The sequence below is a fragment of the Grus americana genome, chromosome 10, assembly GCF_028858705.1.
Source record: "Grus americana isolate bGruAme1 chromosome 10, bGruAme1.mat, whole genome shotgun sequence".
Classification (NCBI taxonomy): Eukaryota; Metazoa; Chordata; class Aves; order Gruiformes; family Gruidae; genus Grus; species Grus americana.
Genome location: NC_072861.1, coordinates 9504023 through 9528150, shown reverse-complemented (window position 1 = coordinate 9528150; position 24128 = coordinate 9504023). Strand labels below are relative to the sequence as shown.

At 42.0% G+C, this 24128-nt stretch overlaps 1 protein-coding gene across 1 annotated transcript in view; it reads right to left on the bottom strand.

Moving 5' to 3' along the window:
• RFX7 (regulatory factor X7) overlaps positions 1 to 24128 on the bottom strand; it is a 49671-nt gene that overhangs the window by 13176 nt on the left and 12367 nt on the right. The window contains exons 2-4 of the mRNA XM_054836691.1: positions 14009 to 14042; positions 5964 to 6046; positions 5023 to 5145 (exon numbers count right to left, since the gene is read on the bottom strand). Of these exons, the coding sequence (XP_054692666.1) occupies positions 5023 to 5145; positions 5964 to 6046; positions 14009 to 14042 (240 nt within the window). The remainder of the gene's footprint in view (positions 1 to 5022; positions 5146 to 5963; positions 6047 to 14008; positions 14043 to 24128) is intronic.

Sequence of the window (24128 nt, the reverse complement as noted above, 5' to 3'; positions counted from 1 at the left end):
ACTTCCACTGCATTGACTTTCTCTGTAAAAACACCAGTTTTTACAGAGCAAGCATCTGCCGCTTTTACCTTGGCTGTATGTAGGTATCCTCCATTTGGAAAGCACCACCACAAATGTAATGGGTGTGATGATAAACAGCAAGTTTTATGCTATTTGGTTCTGACATTTCCCTGCAGAGCTGGTGTGCACCCGCTTCTCCCAGCTACTGGGCTACTCTGTCCAAAACCAAGGGATCTTGCCTACAACTTGGTATACTGTCAGCCATTGGTCTAGTTTCTGTATGGGACATCAAGAAGGTTTCTATCCCATTTATATACCAACGTATTTCATTTCAATGTACGTCAGTCACAGAATCTGGATACGTCACTTTGAAGTTAATGCAAAGGAATACTTTTCCTGTCTTGCTGCACGCTCTTAGGAATCAGACATTGCTTTATGTCTAGTAGCTAGATCTCTGTGCACCTTTTTTTTCCCCTTGCATTTTGTCAGGATCCAATGGATTTTAACTTTACTCTGAAAATTCCTTAAAGGTGGATCTTTGTCACTTACTGATGCTGATTGCAGGACCTTAAGTCTTACTATCACACAAAAGGATGGCTCTCCGATTTCTCTGCCACATTCAGAAGTATCTTTAACTGAAACTCAACAATGTCAGCAAAACAAAATAAAAAAATAACCCAGCAAAACAACAGGATTAGGGAACTACCAATTTTAACTTTAAAGTTAAAATTATTCCCTCTCTAGGAGAAAATAAATAAAGGGGGGGGGGAGGGGAATCAGTTCCTCAAGTCTGGCACATCTGTTTCAAGACAATTACTTGCTAGCAGCAAAACATAGTTACATGGTCCCCTCGTATCCATACATCCTCGGCAGCTCCTGAAAGCTTGTGATTTCTGAGCTATTATTATTATCATATAATTTCAGTTTTCAGACAGATCATCCCATACAGCCCCTCCTCCTCCTGGCTCGGCCGAGGACCCTCCATGTCGATCTGTGGTCTCTCATTGACTTGACAACACATACCAGGAGTCTCTTCCCTGAAGCTCTTCTCTCTGCTGCTTGCACTCTTGGCACATCACTGAGCCCAGGAGCTGTTTTGCTTATTTGAAGGGTGGGTAGGAAACAGACGGGGGGAGGGAAGGTCTAACCAGAAACAGGAATGACAATGGACACATGGTTGCTTATGCTCCTTTGTACAGAGCTCCCCTACATAAGGAGAAAACGCTTTTTTTTTTTTTCCCTTTTCTTGGTAAGGTCATCAAATTAAATGTACTCAGGACCTAATATACACTGGGAGTGCACCTGAACTAAACCACAAAAAAGATTAACCAAAAAGCCAATCAAGACACAGCCTCCTGGGCAGAAAAATCATTATGAATAGCAGGTGATAAAGAATCTATTGCATGAAATGACACAAAGATCTTGGCTTATCCAATACAGTAAAACAAGTGGCCTCTCAAAATGGGCTAGAGTGAGGAACCTTAGGAAGAGATAGGGTCTTAAGCTGATCACAGAATAGTAGGGGTTGGAAGGGACCTCTAGAGATCACCTGGTCCAACCCCCCTGCTAAAGCAGGATCACTCAGAGCAGGTTGCACAGGATTGCATCCAGGCGCATTTTGAGTATCTCCAGAGAAGGAGACTCCACAACCTCTCTGGGCAGCCTCTTCCAGTGCTCTGTCACCTGCAAAGTGAAGAAGATTTTCCTCATATTGAGATGGAACTTCCTGTGTTCCAGTTTGTGCCCATTGCCCTTTGTCCTGTTGCTGGGCACCACTGAAAAGAGTCTGGCCCCCTCCTCTTGACACCCACGCTTTAGATATTTATAAGTATTGATGAGATCCCCTCTCGGTCTTCTCTTCTCCAGGCTAAACAGACCCAGCTCTCGCAGCCTTTTGTCATAAACATGATGAGCAATGCTGGCACAGAAATAAGTCCTAAAAATCAGGTAGGATGGAAACTAGGTATCTGAAAACCGCGAGAGAAATGAAATTGCAGGTCAGACTCCCAAGAACAGCAGCAGTGGGAAACAACTGCTTTAGATGGAGTTTGACCAACTTTTAAAAGGAATATATAGGTAATTGCTTATGACAGAGGACTGAACTTTACAACACAATAGGTCCCATTCTGTTCCTATCAGGGAGTTTTACATAAAAAACACTGGTTAAGTGCTATTAAGCAAGGTTAGTATGTTTCTTGTGTCTTTTACTTAACAGACATGGTATTCCTATACCTACTGCCCTCTTCTGCACTAGCTTCTATATATTCTTCTTCTAACTTGTTTGTTAACATCCTTAACAGTGCACAGAACCTATGCAACTGCTGGCATCAAGTGGCCCAGCAGCCAGTAAAGCAAGGATTAATGATTTACAGACTAAAGGAAAAAGATACAGGCTGACTCAAAGACTTCCTAATCCATATTAAGCATATCAAGTGAATCTTCAGGGCACCAAACTTAAATATGAATGACTTTCTTTCCTTGCATCACTGTAGTAGAGGCAAGATAAGAGTACCCAAGTGTTTACTGAAGGTTCAACAAATCATTTTGTGTGCAAATAGGGATTTTCTCTGCGTAAGTATCACAGGACTGCACTTAGACTCGAAATCCTAATTCTCTAAACTCAGCTAAATCTACACCTGGCTGCCTTCAGAAGGGTGTTTACTAACAGGGAGAAGATACCCAAGCAAAACTGACTTACAGGAAAACACTGAAAGGATTTGATGGGAAGCAGCATCTATTCTCTACAGGCTAGATAACACGTTAGGCAGCATCCCATGAGTTCCCATATTTTCCAGACTGTATTCCCCCATAACTCCCAGAGGAAGCTGGCAGAAGAACCGTGTGGGCCCAACAATAACACAGCTCCTTACAGCCCAGCACATTCTGTCAGTGCAAGCGGCATCACAGCACCAACAAGAAAGGTGAACTAGCTCTCATCTACCTCCTTTCCGAAATTCAGCTGCAAGCTCTCAACCTTCCCGAGTGCCTTACATTATGATGCATTTTTCATTTATTTTATCCCTTTCAAAAGGGAGATGAATCCATTCACTTTTATTCAGTTAGAGATGTGAATTCACAATTAAATAGAAGAGTAAGAAAACAGAAAGAAGAGTCACTGTGTTAAATAAGCTCAGTGAGAAAAGGCTACTGAAATGTGGAGGACCTGGAAACACTATTAACACTTGCCACTTGCATGTAGTGCAACCTTCTGTCTTTTCGCTCTTCATAAAAGAAAAAAAAACCCAAACAAACCAAAACCAACAACCCACATGAAAGGTGACACAGCAGCCCAGTAGTTTTGCAAGATTTATTGTGACCTAAATTTACAGCAGGAACTGAGATATTGGTATGATGCAGCACTCTTCTGAAGCCTTGTAACTTTGATTTATATGTGCAGAGTGCATAAGCTTGCTCACTGTGAGCTCATGCATCTTTGCACATAGAGGAGAGAAATGGTAACTTGTTAATATGGCAGAAGTGAGTTTTGAGAGGTCTTAACACCCTTAGGTAAAGAAAAATGACTTATCAAAACTCTCTTATCTATTTATATGCCTGTTCCCCACCTCCCACTCCAAGACTACTCTTCCTTTGGTGTGCAAGAATAACTCATGAAAATATTCAAAGAAACTGAACGTTTTAAAAACAGAACAGATGCTTTCAGAGAAGAACAGATTCCAAACATTTGATATTTTCCTGAATATTTGCTTACCACCCTTATTTTGTTAGGAAAAAAAATACAATACACAAATACTTGATGCAGCTACATACAAAAGCCATCCAAATTTCACACTCCACAATCTGTAGATGATGATTTTTCCGGGCATCTGCAGCTTGGCACAGCATGGAAGCCAAGCAGATTTGTTGCTGAAGCAGGCCATAAATTATTTAATAAGAAATATATTTAAGAATAATGCTTCCATCTCTCTCCCGCACAGCAGCTGCCGCTGTTGCTGTGTCTGCGCAAGCGGCTGCTGCTCAGGGATTGGCCACCCCAGCACGTCTGTGCCATTGGCTATATTTCCAGGCTGCGTCACCGCTCCAGTCGATGGCGAGATTTCAGAAATAGGTGTGTGCATGTTTATCAACCCCAGGCAAGCGAATGCCATCATGTTTCAGCTCAGTCAGAGTAAAAAACTTGACCGCAGAGAGTTAATTAAAAGGAGGTATTTGCAGAAGGCAACCCTGCGATAACAATTACTAAAGGCTGAATCCTGTAGGCACTTAGGAGGTGAAGGGACTCAGCTCGCTGCAAATTACTGTAATCGTTCAGATTATGGAAATATTCATACTAGATCATAAATCTGTTATTCATCTTCAGGCAACTGGGCTGAGGATGATTTTTTTTTCCCTCCCTGTGGGGAATGTTCTGTAAATGAATTCAAATCCAACTTCCATCAGACAGCTCCCGCTCCCTTGCTTCTAATCGCTTTCTCATTACATGGTAGCTTTGAGACTTGACAACACAGACTCACAGTGGCCTTGGTTACTGGTTTCATACATATTCAGATATATTGTGCCTCTGTAGAAATCAGGTTTGCTGCAGAAAGGCCCAATATTTATGCATTGTTCTGGAAAGAAAGGTGTGATGAGCTAGATCTTATGTGCAAAACAGCTGCATTTCCAGGAGGAACAATTCAATCCCTCATCCTCATTAAGGCAGTCTATACCTATGCATATACAAGCAGACCAAAACGTACTGTAAGATGGTAACTGGTGCTTTTTACCTGTGTCACGCTGTCCACAAAACAAAAATCAATATTCATACAGATATTTACTTGGTAAAAAATACTTGTACCTTTCCTTCAGCATATGTAATGCACAATTTAAACATCACAGTCTTATCTTCAGTGGCAGAAATAATGAATAGTTTGCCTTACTGTAGCTAGTATGTTCTCCAGTGCGTTAGTACGTAAGGCCTTGTTCTGCTACATGCACATCAGTGGAGTACCTGTAGAGCCAGTGTCACAGAATTATCTATGTTCACTAAAGCCGTATGTATGGATCCAGCTTGGGAGCACTCACTTGTATTCATCATAAACCTCCTGCTTGGGAAGGGATGTCTCAGGGTGCTCTTCCAAGGTGTTCCGTATCCACGAGAAGGCGTGCATCTGCTGGGTACGGCTGGACGACATGGAGATCTGATCGCTAGTGAAAGAAGAAGCAGTGCCAATGAAGACTTCACTCCATAGCTCCTCCTCCGTTACAAGACTTAATAATTGTCTATCTACACAGGTGGAGAGACACCAGAGGCAACAAGGGCCAGCACCTCACACATTTAGCCATTCTTTGAGGAGTGGGTGGCTGTTCTCTCCCTCTTTCATCTACAATTTAACAAAGAGATTCCACACTCCAGTTCTTGACTGATACACAGCTGTGAGTAGACAGTGATGGGTGAGACTTCACCTACTTCCCCTCTTAAATTTATTGTTCCTTACTGACCACCTCTAAAGATTTTGCCCACCCAGTTTGCCAGGTGCCCTCTGGAAACACCCAACTTTCCCAGCAGATGCTCAGAGTGCTTCCTGTTGGCAACTGTCTGCCTATAACCATCCTACTGGGAACACATACTAACTTTGCAATGTTGTGATCTGCAGGTTGGTTTTCTAGACCTTCCTTTAGTCAAACAAATGATACCAGAAATACCAGTAGTTCCCTTCCCCCATCATCACATTTGTGTTGCTGTATTATCACTTCCTACATAAAAAGCAAAGGAAAGATCACACTTAGATTGCAAAACGCTTTCTCTGACGACTCTTGCATTTTATGAGGTTTATATTTACAAATCTATTCATGCACTAAAGATTCAAAAGTTAAAAAAAAAGTCTTCAGGAAGAGTCCTTATTGTTTAATAAAGGCTGCTTCTGCTACCCAACACGTCATGTGAAGGGCTCCTCAGCAGCTAAGTGCCACAGGAAGTAAGTTTTCAATACTAGCTGCTCACGTTTACACACTCACACACATACCTTTTGTCTCCATTGTTGGGACCCGAAGGCAGCTGAAGGTAGAGGTAGAGTTTCTCTAGGTCTGTAAACTTCTCAACTTCTTGCTAGATAACAAAGGTGTTTTGGTTAAAAAAAAAAAAAAAAAGAAAAAAAAAAAGGTGGGGAAAGGCAGGGGAGGAAAAGCAAACAATAAGAGTTGAGCTTGACAGCTAAAAAACTGTCATCGAACAGTGTATTCCTAAATAATATAATTTTAAACAAGACACTTATGTGAAAGAATGTGTCTGTGAGCACTCTGGGACTAGAAACGTGACTTTCTATTTTATTTGCACACCATCACACACTAGAAAGCACTGGCCACCATTACAAAATCCACATGCAACAAAAGCAGAATCAGTAACAGATCCCTTCTGGACCAGACACGTAACATGAAAACTTTATCTTCCCAGAGCACACATGAAGCACCTCTGAGAACTCAGCATCAAAAAACAGCTATGCTGTAACAACACAGGATGTCAGACCTGATCCTGTGATCCACTATATATTAACAGTTAAGCATCACAGACTTCAACAAATACATTTTAAAGTCTATTCATATACATATGTATTTTTTTGTTTCCTTTGGAAATCAGAGTTATTGAACAGGTACTGAAGACAAGCCATTCAGTTAACATGAATCTCAGACTCCTCCTCCAGAGGATACCAGCTGAGGATCAGACACAAGGGGGAGTTTTACCTGGTGTATGCAAACAGCAATTGCTACATACAAACTAGCTTTTGGCCATCTGAAACCAGCCACACTGACTTAGAAATACTAGGAAAATCATTATTTCAGCATCAGTAGGAGTAATGCCATGCAACAAGGAGCAAACGAGTTTTCCTTCAGAAAGACGCTGCAGAAGCAATGCATGAGGTGGTGCACCATCCGTACAAAGACTCCCACGATGCCTTTCTAAGTCAGGAAACAGCTTTTGGATTACAATTAATACTCTTCTCCTTTACTGGAGTCTTACTTCTTTTCAAAAGGAAGAGAAGACAGTTGGAACAACAGGTAGTGAGACCTGGCATTTTACTTCAGCAATGAGCAGAACTGAGGGGAGGGAAACTAAAAACCTAAACTTCACTTCAAACCAGGGCTCCCTACCCGCTCCAGTCATGTCCAGAGCTGCCTGGCTTCAGCTGGCACAAAATTAACAGCACTACTAGAGAGAGGTGAGCTCCCACTTCCCCTCCGCTGGCTTTGCACCCACCGCAGGGGTCCGCTCCCTGACCCCAGACTCTGGGCGAGGACTGGTGGGACGTGTTGTCCGGGAAGGGGTGCTGGGAGAGCGCAGGGGCTTGCTAATGCCCGCCGTCTAAACCCACTGCAAAACTGCTCCACAGAACTGGGCCACCAGCGATGCAACAGACACTCTCAGAGCCAAGAGAAACACTTCCAGCAGCAGCCAGGTAACAGACACTGGATTCGTTGCTTTTACAAGCTGCAGCAAACCAAAACATTCGGGGTATTTTTCCCCTCTGACAAACTCCTCAAATTTGCTGATACCGATTTCTGTGTGCCTCTACAGCAGCTTACACAGCAGTGGTGCTCAGACCACCAGATATCCAGAGAGGTATTTCTTAATGGGTGCATTGTGTCAAATTCTCTGTTCTTCCTTTCCTGCATAAATCACAGCATCTGGACTGGTGGGTTTTCCTTTAACAAACCCATTATTGAAAAGATCAACGTTCTTCAAAGAATTTATAGAAAATTAATCATTTATGAACAGATAGACATTTAACAACTGCAAGAAAATTTGCACTTGTTTATTAGACCTCCTCTTTGAGGAACTTAGCTGCTTTTTGTTTTAAAACGGCAAATGCCACAGCAGCACAAAGGACACGGTTCGGGTGAGATTACCTTCCATGGTAAATGCTAATCCGTGTGGCAAAAGCATCCCAGGCAACACAAAACAAAAGAACTACCGACGACTCTGACACTGAGGTAGAAGACCACCTCTCACTTCCAAATCTAATGTGTCAGAGTGCAACATAAAGGGCAAGATTTTAAAAGAAACATTTATTCAAAAAATACCGAAGTAGTCACAGTGCCCACTGCAGCTGAAGCAACTTCTGCTGTGTCCTGGCAGAAGGGGCTGTGTGGAAGGGCCCTGCCCGAGCCGTGGAGGCTCTGCTAAACAGGCCCCATCTGTCAAACCCCCTAATTAAAAAAAAGAAAAACAAAACCCCACAAAAACCCAATGATATATGTGTAGAGAAAAAAATTGTCAGGAATTATGTTAGCAGAGCCTTTTCCAAAGGATGCAAGTGAGCCAGCGACTCTCATCAACAAAACTGCATCCTAGAAGATAATGGCTTTCTCACATCCTCTACAGAAGCAACTGGACAGCGACGTTATGTCACTGTTTTCCCTCAAAACCCACTCCTCTCCACACCTGGCCCCAGGCAGCACTTTCTGCACAACTCCTCCAACTTCCAGTGAAACCCCAGGGAGGCAGGACCTCCTCAAAACAGGAGAGTTCACACGCAGCCAGGAGTCACAGGCAGTTCACAGAGGTAATCCTACCTGGGTGATAATTAGATAAACCTAAGCTTATTAGATGAAGCTGAATCTATTTAGAGAAAATCATCTTAGAACTGAAGGAGCAGCAGCAAAGGGATGGAGTATGACAGTCAGTGCAAGTAGCTTCAGGAAGCATCATATTTTGTTTAGTTTAAAAAATTGTTAAACATTATTTTTTTGTTTAGGTTGTTTTCTCTAAACGTTTCTAAAACTCTCAAAACTTGTTTTTTTGGTAGTAAATGAGGTTTACTACCTCGGTAAGTACAATCTCTTCTTCAACCTCAGCTGACATCCACCAGTTCTCAGTGCTAAAGACCAGTGAATTCAGTAGTAACACTGCTACTACAACTGTTCAAAGTATCAACAGTTTAAATTTCTTAATGCAATCAGAAAAGAATTTGGGAAAGTGGAAGAACATTTCAGCAGGCCTACTGACCAGGAAGAAAAAGATTAATTCATCCTGAGGTTGTCTTTGTGCTAGGCTGGATGCATATGGAAATTAATAAAAAGAAACAAGAACACAAAATATACTATAATTTTTCTCCAACACCACCCCCCAAATAGGTCAACAGTGTGGAAAAAATACATCAATAGAGTGGAAAAAGAATCACAGCATCAAAAGGGAGACTGTGACACTGGCATCTTCTTGGACAAATTCCCCTTTGTGTAGCCTATTAAAGCTCATGCTACAGTAGTTTTAAAACCCATACAGAGTGTAAATAGTCCGGGGAATCCCTTTCAGCTACTTAAAAGGATCTAAGTAAAATTTTTGCTTGAAGTTTCCTGACCTTGATTGACTGGTTCTATCAAATCAGATGAAGACTGTCTAATTCTCCAAAGGCTATGTATAAACTACATTTCTTGAAGCTGCATTAGAAAAATGCATAAGCATGCTAAACTGCTTGCAGGACAGAGGTGTAAAGCCATCACAAAGCACCACCTCTGTTACTCTTCCTTTTCACACGTTATATTTATCTCCTGTAATTGGAACCACATTAAATAAAGGAAGACTCAGTGAAGATGGGGTGCAAGCAGCGTTCATACTTATTTTCACAATTTAGCCAAAAATACATCCAGTCCTCAAAATATCTAATTGATCTTATATTCTGAGACAGAAAAGCTAAGGACCAAAAAAAATGAGGAATTACAAGTCAAAAACTTTCAGTAATATATATAAAGGAGCAGAAATATCTGATATTTTTGTTTTGACAGTTACCAAATATAGATAATTCACTAAAGAAATGCACAAAATATGTAGCAAATAAATTAAATCAGAGATCCATTTATATTTGCGTTACAGTGGCCACATAGATCTGCTCCAAGTGAATCTGTCCTTTTGCTTCCTCAGACACAGAACAAGGATCTCTTAGGAATAGAAGGAACTTTCTTTTTCCTAACAGGCGTTTTGATTGAGCAAATAAACAGCTGTGAAATAAACCAGGATGGCCAAAACATTGTGGGATGTTTGGGTTTGTTTTTTTCTTTTTAAATTAAAATAGCACGTTTTGACATCTGGTTCCATTCTGAGAGATACTAACATGACGTTAAAACTTTTCGCAGCACAAAGAGACAAAGATCAGTTCATTACAGAACACGGTTGAGAATTTCATCTGTGTTACAGGAAACATGAGTTTATTCATGTTCCTGCTTGAACCAGAGAACCTAGGGCTTTGAACGTGAGCCTCCAGAATCACAGAATATTGTTTAAGGTTTCCTGACCTTGGTGGATTAGTTCTACCTGGTTTTCTCTGACTGCTGATCTACTGTCAGCTCACAAACATTAGTGAAATTTCATCCTGAAGCTGTCAAAAGGAATTACCATGGGAAAACTCCAGGGAATGTGCTTTTTCTGGGTTGTTTTAAAAAAAGAAAATATTTAGTCAGGCCAAACTTTAAATAAGGTAGAATAAGAATACACTAAATAACAATTAGCAGAGTTACAACTTCTGTAATGAACACAGTGAAAAACAGCATTCAAATTTGAACTATTTCCTATTTCCACAATGAAGGCAGAATTACAGGTTATTTCTGTCCTCAAGTTCTGGTGAAGAGGAGCTGAAGACCAGGGGCACTGCTGCAAGCTTTTTTGCAAGACTACTGTTTTAGAGAGCATGGACTGATCTTAGTATTTCTTTCCACATTTTGAGTATTTACAGATAACTATAATCGAAGTAAAAGAGGCTATGCCAATGGCAATGTAACTTGCACCTACTGGCAGACTGGTTCTAAAACTTCAGCAGAACAAACATCTATTATTTAACAACCAGACTAAAAATAGCAAAGTAGTCAAGCAATCATCTCCCCACTTTGCGAAGAGAGAAACAAGAAGCAAAGGTTAAATAATTTGCTCAAGGTCAGATGTTTTGTCAGAAATATGATCAAGACAGAAAATAGCTAATACTTGAAACAGAATATTATTCTAAAAAGCTGCTGACAAATACATTTGTTATGCTTTCTCTGAACAGAGGCAGAAACATATTTCAGGTGCTAAATAGTCCAAACAAGCCCTAAAAACAAGTGGCAGCTTTGTACCAACAGTGTCCAAGCACAGCTCCCAAAGCTTCACAGAGCTTCTGCCCATCTCCTGGAGGGCCGAAAACACAAGTGACAAGCTACCACCCTCTCTGCAGGAGGACTGAGGCACGCTGCTTCAACAGATCTTACACACTGCTGCTGCCCACACTGTAACTGCTCCCGCCAGCAGCAGCTTTGGTTTTCATGGCCATCGATCCAGCACTCTCTCACCAGCACTGACCTCTTTTCAGACGACTAAAAGAAACCTTAACCTTCTTGCTGAGCCATTACATGGAGCATACCATTTTAAAAATCAGGTTCAAGAGTTCACTTAGTATGTGGCAACAAATATAACAAGTGAAGTCATGAGAGAATCTACTGCTAGACCTGTTTACTACAGTTAAAAAGATGTTATAATGAATTTTTAATGGCTGTTTACACCACAATTCTTGCTAATTATCTTTTTTGGATTGCACAGCATACAATGATTTTCTTATGATCTTCCAGAAACTGACAGTATGTCAGAACGTAAGTGGTGCAGTATAACAAGTAAAAGGCAGGTAACTTTGGTCTCCTGTATGAGTAATTGCAGCCCCAGTGCCCTTCTACTAGTTCTTTTCCATAGTCCTCTGCTGCTAGCTACCTCTGCAACAAAGACTATTGCCATCACCTGTTTCTTCTTCCTGCTTCTGTCTTGCTACCCTGTGTTGAATTAGGCAGTCTAGGTGCTAAAGAGCCTTGTGTGCAGCTTGGTGCACTGCAGCTGTGACTGGGGATACCAAAAACAAATGGCAACAAGCATAGTCTGACTTTTCTCTACTAGTGTTCTTTCTTTTAAGATTGCCAGCAAACTGATCAAGCTTAAATACTTTAAGGTATCTTTAGCACCTCCCAACATAACTGAAAGCTCGTTCCAAATCTCCGTACAGTAAGGCGTGAGGCAGGCAGCTGGTACCCTGATCGCAGGACCACTCTGACAAACCCATACACATTCCAGAGAGGCAACCTGCTCATCTACCTTCTGCAGGACAAAACCGGACGGGCCTGCAAGGAAGCTCCAAACCAGTTATTTAGAGCTCTACAGCCACAGCCTTTTAGTTTAACGTACTTTTAGATTCTGTCTTGCAGCTCACAGCTTTGCAAAAGCATGTAAAAATGTAGAAACCACTTTGCCAGAATTCAGCTTGATTTTTATTTCCTGAAACTATTCTTATCTGGGATTTTTCTGTTTTAAACTACCTCAACAGCATTAGATCCTTTGCTAACCTAGAGTGGCCTTTCCACTGTTGACAGGACTCCTCTAAACTCATCAGCAGGACACAGAAAGGAGGCATCTGGAACAACAGACCATCAGGACACTGCTGCTCTGTTCCAAGTCAAGCTATGGAGACTGCTTTGGGTCCAAGAGCTCTATTCAGAAAAATACCTTGTCCATCCAATGGACGAGACCTACACAAATGAATGGGCTCATATAAACTGATAATCCCTACCTCAGAACCCTAGGTTTGCAAATCTGCGGAATGTAATGCAAAAATAGTCCTAGCGTAATTCCATTTTCTTAAAACGGATTTCCAAGAAGCAGATGACCGGTTAAACTCCTACTTACTTACTCCCTCTCTGATGCTACTAAGGAACACCTACCCCACTTCCCATTTCTCACCACAGAAAAACCTGGCATTAAAAAAGTTTTACAAGTGCAATTTGCCATTTTGCCACTGAAGACTCACATACGAAAAATTAAGATCTTAAGACACCTGCTTTGTGTCCACAAATGTCAATGAGGAATAAAGTGGACAAAAATGACATTTTGCATCACTATTTTAGTTGGATGCATCCAAGAATTTTTAAGCATAGGCAAAATTGGGTCCAAAGTTTGTTTGCAATACAACAATACAGCTTACTTTAAGCCTCTTGCCACAATAAATTAAGACAACATTTTAAGGGAAAGAATTCAGTGCCATCTGAATTAGCCTTTGATAACGTGACTTTAAGGAGTATTCTTATTTAGCTCAGCCACACAGCTGAACAGATTCTATTTGATAGCATCCAGATGGTTGTCTGTATCATCTTTTTATCTTACCCGCTGGTACTTCTGGATGAAATGCCGAAGGTAGAGAGTCAGAATAAGCAGTCCCTTCCAGTCTTAAGATTTATGAACTCAGACTCTGATTTAAAGAAACTTGCAACCTGCTCACTATTAAAAACAAACAAACAAAACCTCTTTCTGAGTTATTGCTAGCTATGTCCTGCCCAGAAATAATCTCTTATCACTGTCTAGATCCTGTTATTTTAACGCAAAAAGGAAGATGATGTTCATGCATTTCACGGGCTTTCCTTCTTCAAAAAGTTATACATATCTCTGTCCTAAGTAGTACAGCAGAGTTAACAGGATCTGTATGGTTGCACATTTCTGGGAAGGTATCTGAGATGGTGTGCAACTTTTGAGGTTAGTGACCTTTAAAATAAACAAACTTAAAGTATTTTGTCTGCCAGGTTTTTGTGCAAACATGCAGCTCAACTTAGTTCCTTCCTTAAAATGTAGTACCAGCCATGAATTAACTGTTTCAAGGAAACAGCAACAAAAGCAATAATCATTGTCGTTAAAGGCCTGAAGAGCAATGGAACTTAAAGACACAATTAGCTTCTTTGCATACTGATCTGTGCATACGTAATCTTGCATTTAATAACATCATGCTTACAAAAGTGTTAAGTCACTTTCCTGTGCTGTATCTGTATGACAGTTCTACAAGCGGCAATCATAGTCACTTGGCTGCTGGCAATGAGAGGTCAATACTTCCACAGAAAACAAACACCACACCCACATATGTGTATGTTGTTTAGCAATAGGAACTAATTCTGCTCACATTTAGCGGCAGTACCTTAAAGCACTGCTAAGGAAAGGCTTCATAATAGCTGTCAGTCTCCAGAGCCATCTATTTTGGTCTTGCAGTTTATTAAATATTAAAAAGCATTCTGGAGTTGTACTTACCAAAATGCAGTCCACTTTAGATTGTACAGTTTTGCTAGACGTGAGGGAAGAAAGAGAGAATAGAAATCTTGAATTAATCTACACAGCAATGACAAAAATATTACAAATTAGAATTTCTATCACTGTAGTACAGGCTTAATCTCCTGCTGTGAAATATCCTGCTAGTCTACGGAAGAATACTTATCTGGCTATTTTTTTGTAGAAAGTCACCCCAAACTTAACTGTTTGTTAGAATTCTTACTGGTTTGCTCTTTTATATAAGAACTATACATGTTTTTCCATGAAGTATCATTGCAACTGGGAGCTATTATCGCAAGTAGCAAAGCAGCCAGGAGGGATGTCACTACTTTTATTGTAAGCTCTTCCACAATTCAGATGCATTTTACTCGTTCATCTGTAAACACAATTAACGCTCCCTTCTCCCCACACTTCAGTAAATCCTACCACTTCAAAGTATTTATTTGCAGCTCTCCAAAGAGCTGCTACAAAGCAGACAATTGGTACCCCACTGGCAACTTAGGAGTTTTCCATGTTAGTCTCACTACCTCCCAGCTGGCTTATTGAGAAGACACTGGGTGGGGACTGAATGAAAGTATGCCATAAATGACCTTGTATGTGCCAAGGAGTGCAAATGGTATGGAACTACTTATACTTCATATAAACACACCCATAAGCAGCTTTTGTGTTTCTTAAGGGTGCTGTATTTCACATGCTTGGTCTGACTGCATTAGTTGAAGGCATTTTATCATTGCTCTGAAGAGGAGTAGGAGCTTCAACATGGTAAAAACAATAGTCTTTACTGCTGGATGCCTACTGAACAAGCACTAAACAACTGCTTTCAGAGTTCAGGGAGTGATTCTTTTCCTAGTAGAAAAAAACATAATTCAATCTCCTGTTAACACAACAAAACATCTCATTTCCAGTTATTTTACTTTTGTACAGATGGTACCACATCCAAAGAAAGACCAAGTAAGGTATCTGATGGATATACTAAAATCATAAGTAAGAAACAAACACCTGTGGCATCTGGTGGTGATAGGAACCAAAGCTACTGAACCAGCATCTACTGTTGTTTCAGATGCTCGAAGAGGCAGGAGCTTGGTTGTCCTGCTTGTTACACCACCTCATTTTGAAGCCAGACAGTCTAAAAATCTGTCTTGCAGAAGCTGCTAATACTGATGCTCCTTCCCACACAAGAACTGCATATGCTATAGTGACAGAATACAAGAAAAAATTTCAGCAGGTAAGAATATATGACAAGTCCATTGAAGTACATACATCAGCAGACATCCACTTCAGCTGACTTTGTGAAGGAGAAGACAATCACATGGGTGGACACTCAGGAACACCAAGGAGGGAGTAAAGCAGAGCTGTTGGGGATATGTGAGAACAGGGAACGCTAAGGATGGTAAAATGGGAGCTTCTCCTTGCCTTGGGGAAGGCTCTCAGATCTACCATAGCAACTGAAGAAGGGAACCCAAATGTCATCTCACTCTTCATAAACTTACTAGAAGAGTCAAAGGACACCAAGCATGGAAAGCTGCTGCTAGGAGTTATGACTGCGCGTGACCCAAAGCTGACCAAGGCGCACTGACCAAAGTCATGCTGATATAGACAGCTGCTCCAGCAGCACTTGGATCACCCTGGACTCCACCTCGCCCCACTGCCTCCTGCCCTAGCAGGGTCTCACAATCTCTGTGCTGCTACAGATCCACAGCCTCTCCCATGGCAGCAGGCAACAGGGCTCAGGCATAGGTGCCCATTTTTGTACCTAAACCTTTTCTATGGCTTCATGTGATAGCTTAATGCAGAAAAGGAGCATCGAGGATAGGGGGATGCAGGGTACAGGCAAATCAAACTTAGTCCAAGTACAGACGACATCATGTGCTAGGCTTTTCAGGAGAACATGCTTCAGCCAGCACTGTTTCCCGCCCTGCTAGGTTCTGCCAAACTGTGTATAAGCACGCCCATTTGCATTAATATTTTCTTCTTGCAAAGAGAAGGAGGCAAACTGCCAGGAGGCAGCTGGGCAGGAGATCCCTAGAGCAGTCCTTTTATCTCCAAATATCAGTCTGAGTCAGTAAATGTAAACTTTCAAATTTATTTCAGGCTCTTCCAGTTGTGACCTCTGCTCCTATAGCACCGATCAACAGTGTCGAGAAGCCGCAGCAGAAGAGTAATAATAAGGCCAGCAAATACAGTTTCTCTATGCTTCCTTTCCGTCAACTGGTAGCACAAAAAGGATAGTCAAGTTCATGTCTTCCAATCCGCAAGCAGATGTTGTGACATTTTAAAAGGCAAAGGTATTACGGCTTCAGCAGCGATAAGCGTGATGTCTATTTTAACAGCAATTTTTTTTCAAGTCCTGCTCTATGCTCCCTACTATACTGGGAAGACATCATTAGAATTTGTTAGTGGTAAACTGAGGCTTCTTTCATCCTAACCAGAGCACAGGTTAACATGGCCTGATTCTATAAAGCCCGCGCCTAATGACATAAATGCTTCTTATTTACCTTCCAGCAGAACTGATCCATGTCCAAGTCAAACAATGGCAACCCTGAGGAGCCAGCCCTTTGACTGGGAAAGTGCTGGGACAGTGGCCTTCTCATGGTCCTGAGCACTCCACAGAAAAGCTCTGTCCAGTGACACTGCAGGACGCGTCTCAATCAAATCAGGAGTTAAGAGGACAAGTGACAAAGGTTGCAGAGGAACAGTCATCCCCCTTACAATGTATTTGCCACTTTTGTTTATTTCATCCCACTTCTTCCTTCGTTAACAGGACAGATGTGTTTTGAAAGCTGAAATTTCATTTACAAATAAATAAGTCTTTTTCTGTCTCTTAAATGCATCCCCTACCTAATTCCTACTGCAATTACAGTAACCACAAGCAGCTATCCCAAGAGCAAGGCTGAACGAGGCCCTACACAGAGCCATTTCCAAGGTTTGGAGGCTGCTACCCACAGGCTTTGCTACATGTCTAGAGCAGCGGGAGTGATAGATGTTCTCACTAATGAAAATAACCATTTGAATCTATTAGGGACTTAAGCCCATTGGAAAACTAAACTTAGAAACTATACCATAAGCCAACAGCCAGCATTGCTCCTCCTGGAGAGCTGCTCCTGGGGGCTCACTGTGGCTCACCCCCACCTAGAAGCACAGCTGACATTACTCTTTCATAGCTCTTCATGCTGACAGTATCCCTGAAATTCACTTACTTGATCTAAAACTTAATTCAGGCTACTTCAAGCACTTTCATCCAGGACAAGAAGGTGCCTTTTCTGATTCTGGGGCTAGCTGTCTCTTATGAGTGATAACAAAGGCAGCTGCTTTTACAGCTACCTTGCATTTACCAGTTTGCACCAGATACTGAGCCACCACAGGAACCTGGGAGCATAAAACTACGTATCAAAACTTTGTCAAAAAGAAAAAAAATATCAATGACACTATCACAACCAACAATGAAACTTTTGCTGGGTAGATACCACTGTGCAGACTGTTCGAAAGTTAAGGCACACTGAGCGACTCAAGAGGGACGTAGTGCTGTTCTACTGTCTACAGCAATGCTCCTCAAAAATGTCAACTCTGCCCCAAACACCACCAGCCTGGATCAACCTGCTCACCTCTGAAGAACTACCATCAACCACTCAAAACGAACAGCCCAGTTTCTATTAATTAGTAAAACAGCAGAGACAAGGGGGATTCTTAGCCTGTGGTTTAGAGAAGCATAGCAGGACGGCTCCCTGCAAAAGCTGCTGTATTTCATGGAGACCCCCAGTCCCACGTCCTCCCAGGGAACACACGTTGGCTGCTTTGGGTCTGCAGCAGAAAGCCTTACTGGAAAGCCTCCAGCCCATCTTAACAGCCTCAGCTTTTGACTTAACCTTTAGGCCCAAGACCTTTGAGAGAATCTCGAAGATACTTCTGAAGGCTGCAGTAATTTAAGCTCCTAAATGCTGAAGCCACGTTGACAAACTCCTGAAAGTATCTCGGGAAGGACAGGGAGAGGGGAAATCAGACTAAAGCATTTCCTCAAACTGCTCTCCTATCTTATGCCAAACTATGCATGTCTGCTTTCCCTGACCTATTTATGTATTTCTACTCAAAAGAGCCCCATTTTAACAGCCCTGACTTGGCATGGGCAGAATGAGGAGTGTGTTCTCTTCCCAGGTGTGCAGCTGGGTTTACTTTGCACTGAAGGAAATGGAGAAGAAAAAGCAGGGGGAGAAGGCAAGATGTATTCCCCCCACCCCAAAGTGGCATAAAACCAGACACTGCCAACCTTCCTCTAATTAAGCAATACTTTACTTTCAAGAATAGGTAGCTGAACTACGCTGAGCAATATGGGACTATCATATTACAAGAGGTGGCAGAATTCAGTTGCCCTGAGCATACTGAGTATTTCCTTAATGCTGCAAATAGTAGAAGCTGTATAACCACAAGGGATATGAGAAGCATTATGCCTGTGAGACCAGAAAGAGGAAGGTGGCTGGGAGGGGTAAAAGAAAGCCCTTGAACTTATCAACTACTGCCAAGTTAACGCTAAGCCTTCTCAAAGCCCACACAGCCACTGAAACTAACTCTTTTCAACTGCTTTTCAACTGCAGATCATTCGCTCCCTATGAAAGCCAGCAGCATAACGAATACTGGGGGAGCAAACACACTGTATGAACACCCACCCGCTTCAGCAAAATTTGAGGGACAAGTGGAGCCACATTTTATTGTGCAAAACATCATAATGGTTTAACTAGGTCATCAAAGCCAGGAAGCCCAGAGTGATTTTTTTTTTTTCATTGTACATTTCAGACCATCAGTGGAGTTGCCACAGATACTCTGTATCCCCTTCAGCTCAAGACTGCAAACATTTGCACAAACTGGAACACCCTCCCGAAAACAGCTTCTGTAGCTGTTTCTCATGCACTTGGTACATTTTGGACAGCCTAGGGAAAACATTATTTCTGCCAAATCCTAATGCAACTTATGAAAAGGAACCACTTTCCATCATTGCTAATAGCTATGCCATACATCATGAAGACAGGATATGACTCCTGACCCAACAGCACGGGTTCCCCACTGCAGGGCTCCCAGTTGCCAGTACTCATGCATTACACAACATTATTGCCTGATATACAGGATGCAATAAGAAAAGTTGCAACTAGAAAGGAAAATCCCAGTATACAGTTACTAGTCATTAGCACTGTTAATTAGTTACCATCTCAGATGGTAAAACACCTACACTCCCAGACAATTAACTGAGAGAGAGAGAGAGAGAGACAGGAGGTGTATAAAGTTCTAGAATAAGCTTGCTTCGAAGAAGGGGAAAAACCTCCCGAACAGAAAAACCCGTAGGTTTTTTCTCTTGAGAGTTCAGCACAAGACCAGCAACAACTCAGCGCAGCTCCAGCAGAGGAACAGGAGCAGAGGCTGTGCAGGGGTACAGGAAATCCTCCCAATTTCTCACTCATAGCCCACATGTCAGACCCTAAACGCTGTATGATGACACGCTGCTGCCTCAATATTTTTACTCAGATATCTGAAAACAAGCCTTCTGTATGAGAAGGATACACAAGATAGCAGTTAGAGCTGTCTGACAAGGAAGAATTACTTTGGCCACACAGCCTTTTAAAAATTACTCAGTTCTGAAAAACCTCTGTTTCCTACTGCATCAGTTGTTCCCCCATACAATCGCTGAAGATTGTTTGTCCAATTATTTAACAACAGGGTCTACGGGTGGTCTTGAAAGCCTGCTTCTATGGGGAGCAATATCGCACAGGCAGCATTTGCCAGGCCTGGTCTCCCAGGCACAGGAGGTATTTGGGTGTTGATAGCACCCAGGAGCCTCTTTCCCCTGTGCAGTGTCCTGCTGCCTCTTTGCCTCTTGCAAAAACCCAGTTAGCTCCCGAGGAAAGCAAGTTAGACTCAACTACTAAATATCAACGGTGACAGTTTTGGCAAAGTCATCTTTCTGAAAGCCATGTTAAAATAAAGACAGTCATTTTTAAACTGACCACACATCCTTTCGGAAAGATTCAGTGTCTCTCCCACAACTCTAATGATATCAGGTAACATTTAAAAAAACGTTTATTTACTCTGCATGCTGTGAGGAACCACTCAATAAAAGGATTACCAACCCTATTACAGTAAGTGGTACTATCAGAAAGGTACTATTATCACATTCTTACCACAACAAGCACTATATCTCAGCAGTGCCTGCAGGATTCAGCCCTTAATTCTTAATCTTACTGAATTAATGCTTCTCTTTCTTAGTCTAACAGCTCTAAATATATCTTTATATAACCTTCCATTCAAAAGCACAAAGAAATGTTAAACTGGAGCCAATGATCGTCTAAGAAGAAAATTATGAAACAGCCGCCTATGTGTGCTGCTTCTCAATTAACATCTTAACATATGCCATGTTACATTGTCTGGCTTGGCTCACGTTGATAAAGAAGTAAAATGGCTGTAAAAGCATTTCAATTAAATATTTAGAAAGCAGAGCTGCTAAAGGTTGAAACATGTTTGAATGAGTGAAATGATGACTATACATACTGCTCAACTAATGGAGCTTTTGCTAGCACAGGTTACTGGGAAAGGAAAGCACACCCGGGCTGGGCACAGCAAGTCAAGCCTGGCATACCCAAGCCCAGGATTCCCCTTCCAGCCCCATCTCTCACCCTCTGGAACGCAGGAGCCAAAAATCAGGCGGCTTCTGATGCCACCTAGGGGCTCTCTCCCTGGCTGCACTTCTGTCTCCCCTGGGGATTATAGTGTCATGCCTTAGACACAAGGCACTTGAGCCTAGCACAAACAGAAGCAAACTATTTAATACAAGACAAATTAAATATTGCAGCATTCAAATGCAGATATATTCTTACTCCAGATAAAAGCCACAGGGACTGTAATTGCATCTTGAAAGCACATAAAGTATTGCTATTTCCTTAAAGCATAAAGATAGCCACAGAGTTGTGTCCACTGGAAATGTAGAGAAGTGTCCAACTCTCAGGCCTCAAAAAGTAAACGAAGCAAGTATTCCCCAATTGGTAAATATTGGCTCTTTCAGCTTGAAGGCAGATGACTCCTCAATCCAAGTCAAGCCACTCTTCTCAGCAAAACAAGGAAGCAATAAGCACAGCAAGCCGATAAAACAGTGCAACAAGGGTGAGCTGCAACCATTTCATCTTCCCTGTAACCTAATCTACCTCCTTCCACTTGCCGAAGAGAATAAGCCAGATCTGTTCTCCATCAGACAAGAAGGAGCTATGCTGCATCTCAGTACTGAAAAAAGCAGTTGTTCAGCATGCCATGACATTTTAATTTAGTGCAGGTTAAAATTGGTCAAATGCATGACTTCAACACTTGCTGCTAAAATAAATGCAATTAAAATATTTCATAGAGGATAAAAATTTAATCCCTTCACCATTTCTGACACTATGATGATTTTACGAGTATTAAATAATGCCAACTATACAAACAGTGGAACAAAGGAGGAAGATAAGGCTGCTAATGAAACACCCAAGTCTCAAACACAGCCCATTGTAATGAACTGCCAAGAAATAATTAGCCGGCAGACATCAGAATACCTATGTCTGAAACGTAGGTCTATAAACATCTCTTTTAGCTCTCTGAAGAAATCTAGCTGTATTCAACACTAAAGGCTTGTTCCACAATTCTTAAAATAACTGGGAAGAACTTGCAACAACCACACACTGCCAGGTGCTCTATTCCAGCAACAAGACAGTCATTTAAGTTCCTGGGGTTTTTTACATTTATTTAAATACAGTATTTTGCCACAAGTTACTTTAATGAACTTTTCTAAGAGACAAAGAAAATGCTTTTGCACAGCTCTCACCTTGGTTCTTTCAGCATTGCTCTGAATTAAAATCAGTGTGCATTGTTATATTCAGGCAGGATTCTGTATTCCAAGGATGCGATGCCCTCTGTACGTTATGTAGGAAGATAATACGACTTCATCAGAGCTGCATCCTGTATTTATTACTAACAATCTACATGGGGCACCGCAGGGCGTTGTTCTAAGATCAGTCTGCAAGGATCAATTGCCTAGAAAGGCTAAATACAAAAAGCACACGGTGATCTCAATAAAGCTTCATGAAAAAAGACTGCTCAAGTAAGAACTTAATCTGAATTATGTCCCACTAAAAGCAGACCTGCTCCTCTGCTGCCTTTCCCTCAAGAAATGGTGGCTACAGACAGCTGATGGCAAAGTGAAACAATACTCACACTCCCAAGAAAATAGGAATGGTTCTACACTCTGCTTACATTTAATACACACCCATAAATATACAAATCTGTACAGGGCTATGTTTATTGTACATAGTTACACAAAGCTCAGCTGAATCCAATACAAAAGCTTCCAGTGTTAGCAGCTCTACAACAATGCTGTCCTACCATACGCATTTCCCAACACTGGTGCAGGTGCCCAGATGGCAGATTTAAGCCTGTTGATAAAAGGTGTGTTTCTTATTTCCCATTATTTCTTTAAACATTTTCCATGACCCATGGCTATCCTAGTTACTTTCTGCTAACAAACATGTTTGCTACTGGTTTTACCTCTTCATTACCCTATTTATTTGGTATCCAGGGAGGTATCATCTGGTTAGCAATGCATAACCCAGTCCTATCCAAGTTCTTTTGTGGCTTTACCCTGAGCAAGTGCCAGCCTGCGGAGAGGAACAGACCCTCCTGCACTGCTAAGCCCAGCACCAAGCCCCACACACAGCTCAAGTCCCACCAAGACAAGCCAGTACTCTGACACCCCACACAGCCACGCCCTCTCCAAAACCTGCAGGGTCAACAGCTGCAGGTGTCCCATTGTCAGCCTGGAAAGGAGCCCAAGCCTTCACACTGTGCTACCATCTCAATGCTACCTGGGGCCCGACAGCTGCTAGCAAGCAGAGAAGCACTTTGAAGGCTGCAGTGGGGCTGGTTAGCCCTTCGTAGATGCTGCGCTGGGGAGATGCTGCCCAGCTTAACCCACAGGGCTTCCCTGGCACACACTTTTGTCCCTCCTCCACGCCACAAACATCCATTTCTCCCCTCCACACTGAAACAAATGCAAACAAATGCTCCACATCTGCAAACAAATCCAGCTTTTATCTAGCCCCCTCTTCCCAATGCTGCTTGCAATACCCTATTACCTCCACTTCGGCCCCCATCTCTGGACATGTGCATTTCTCCTCCTCGCTCCCTTTCCCCTTATGGCTGTCCACTGCACAGCTCCTCTGTATCCTTTTTTCCACTTGAGGAGGAACCTGTACCCAAGTGCTGACCTTGGTAACTCCCAGGGAATACAATCCTTGCAACCTCTTAGGTTTCCCTGTGCTGAGTAATGCCTTTAGTATCTACAAGCACTCTCCAAGCATCTGCCTACTAAAAGAGTCACTTCTTTCGTGCTAGATGGGCGTGGTTTCGCTTCACAGGAAAGGCAACTTCTCTCCCTGACCTGTGCCACACTGCTCACTGGCACATCTCATAACCCTATTTCCATCCTTGACTTTTTTGTAAAGGTGAAAATTTGAAAGCTGAATTTATGCAGGATGAACATGGTACTGCTGCCCAATGGCAACAGCCACACAACTTCCCATCTCAGAAAATTCCTCCTTGTTCAGCTGCCGCAGGATATTTCAGGCCTTCATCCTGCACCCTGGGGCGTTTGTCACTCACCTCTGCTTACAGGCTTCGACCCACTCCAGGCACAGAAACAGTCTGGTCTCTACAAATAAAAAGCTGCAAGTAGCCAGAAGTCTCCTGACTACCTCAAAGGTCGGTTCACTGAGTACTAAAGCAGTATAAACTAAGTTTTCCACCCTCTGTTTCTGGGGGTAAAAAAAATAATCCTAATGTCATCTTTTAAAGTGTTTTTAATCCCCAAACCAGGATGTTCAGAAAAGTTACAAACTGCTACTCCTATTCTCAAGGATTTAGTGTGGAAAGTTTTGAGTTCCCCTAGCCTGCAACCCAGATGAACTTTAATTTACTTGCAGACTCAAGAGCTTGTCTAAACCTGTAAGCTGTGCTTGCTTAAAATTAAAGCTGCACAAAATTTAATTAAGTTAAAGCTGTGTAAGTTCATACCTACATGCATCTATTTCAGTTTGCACCTACA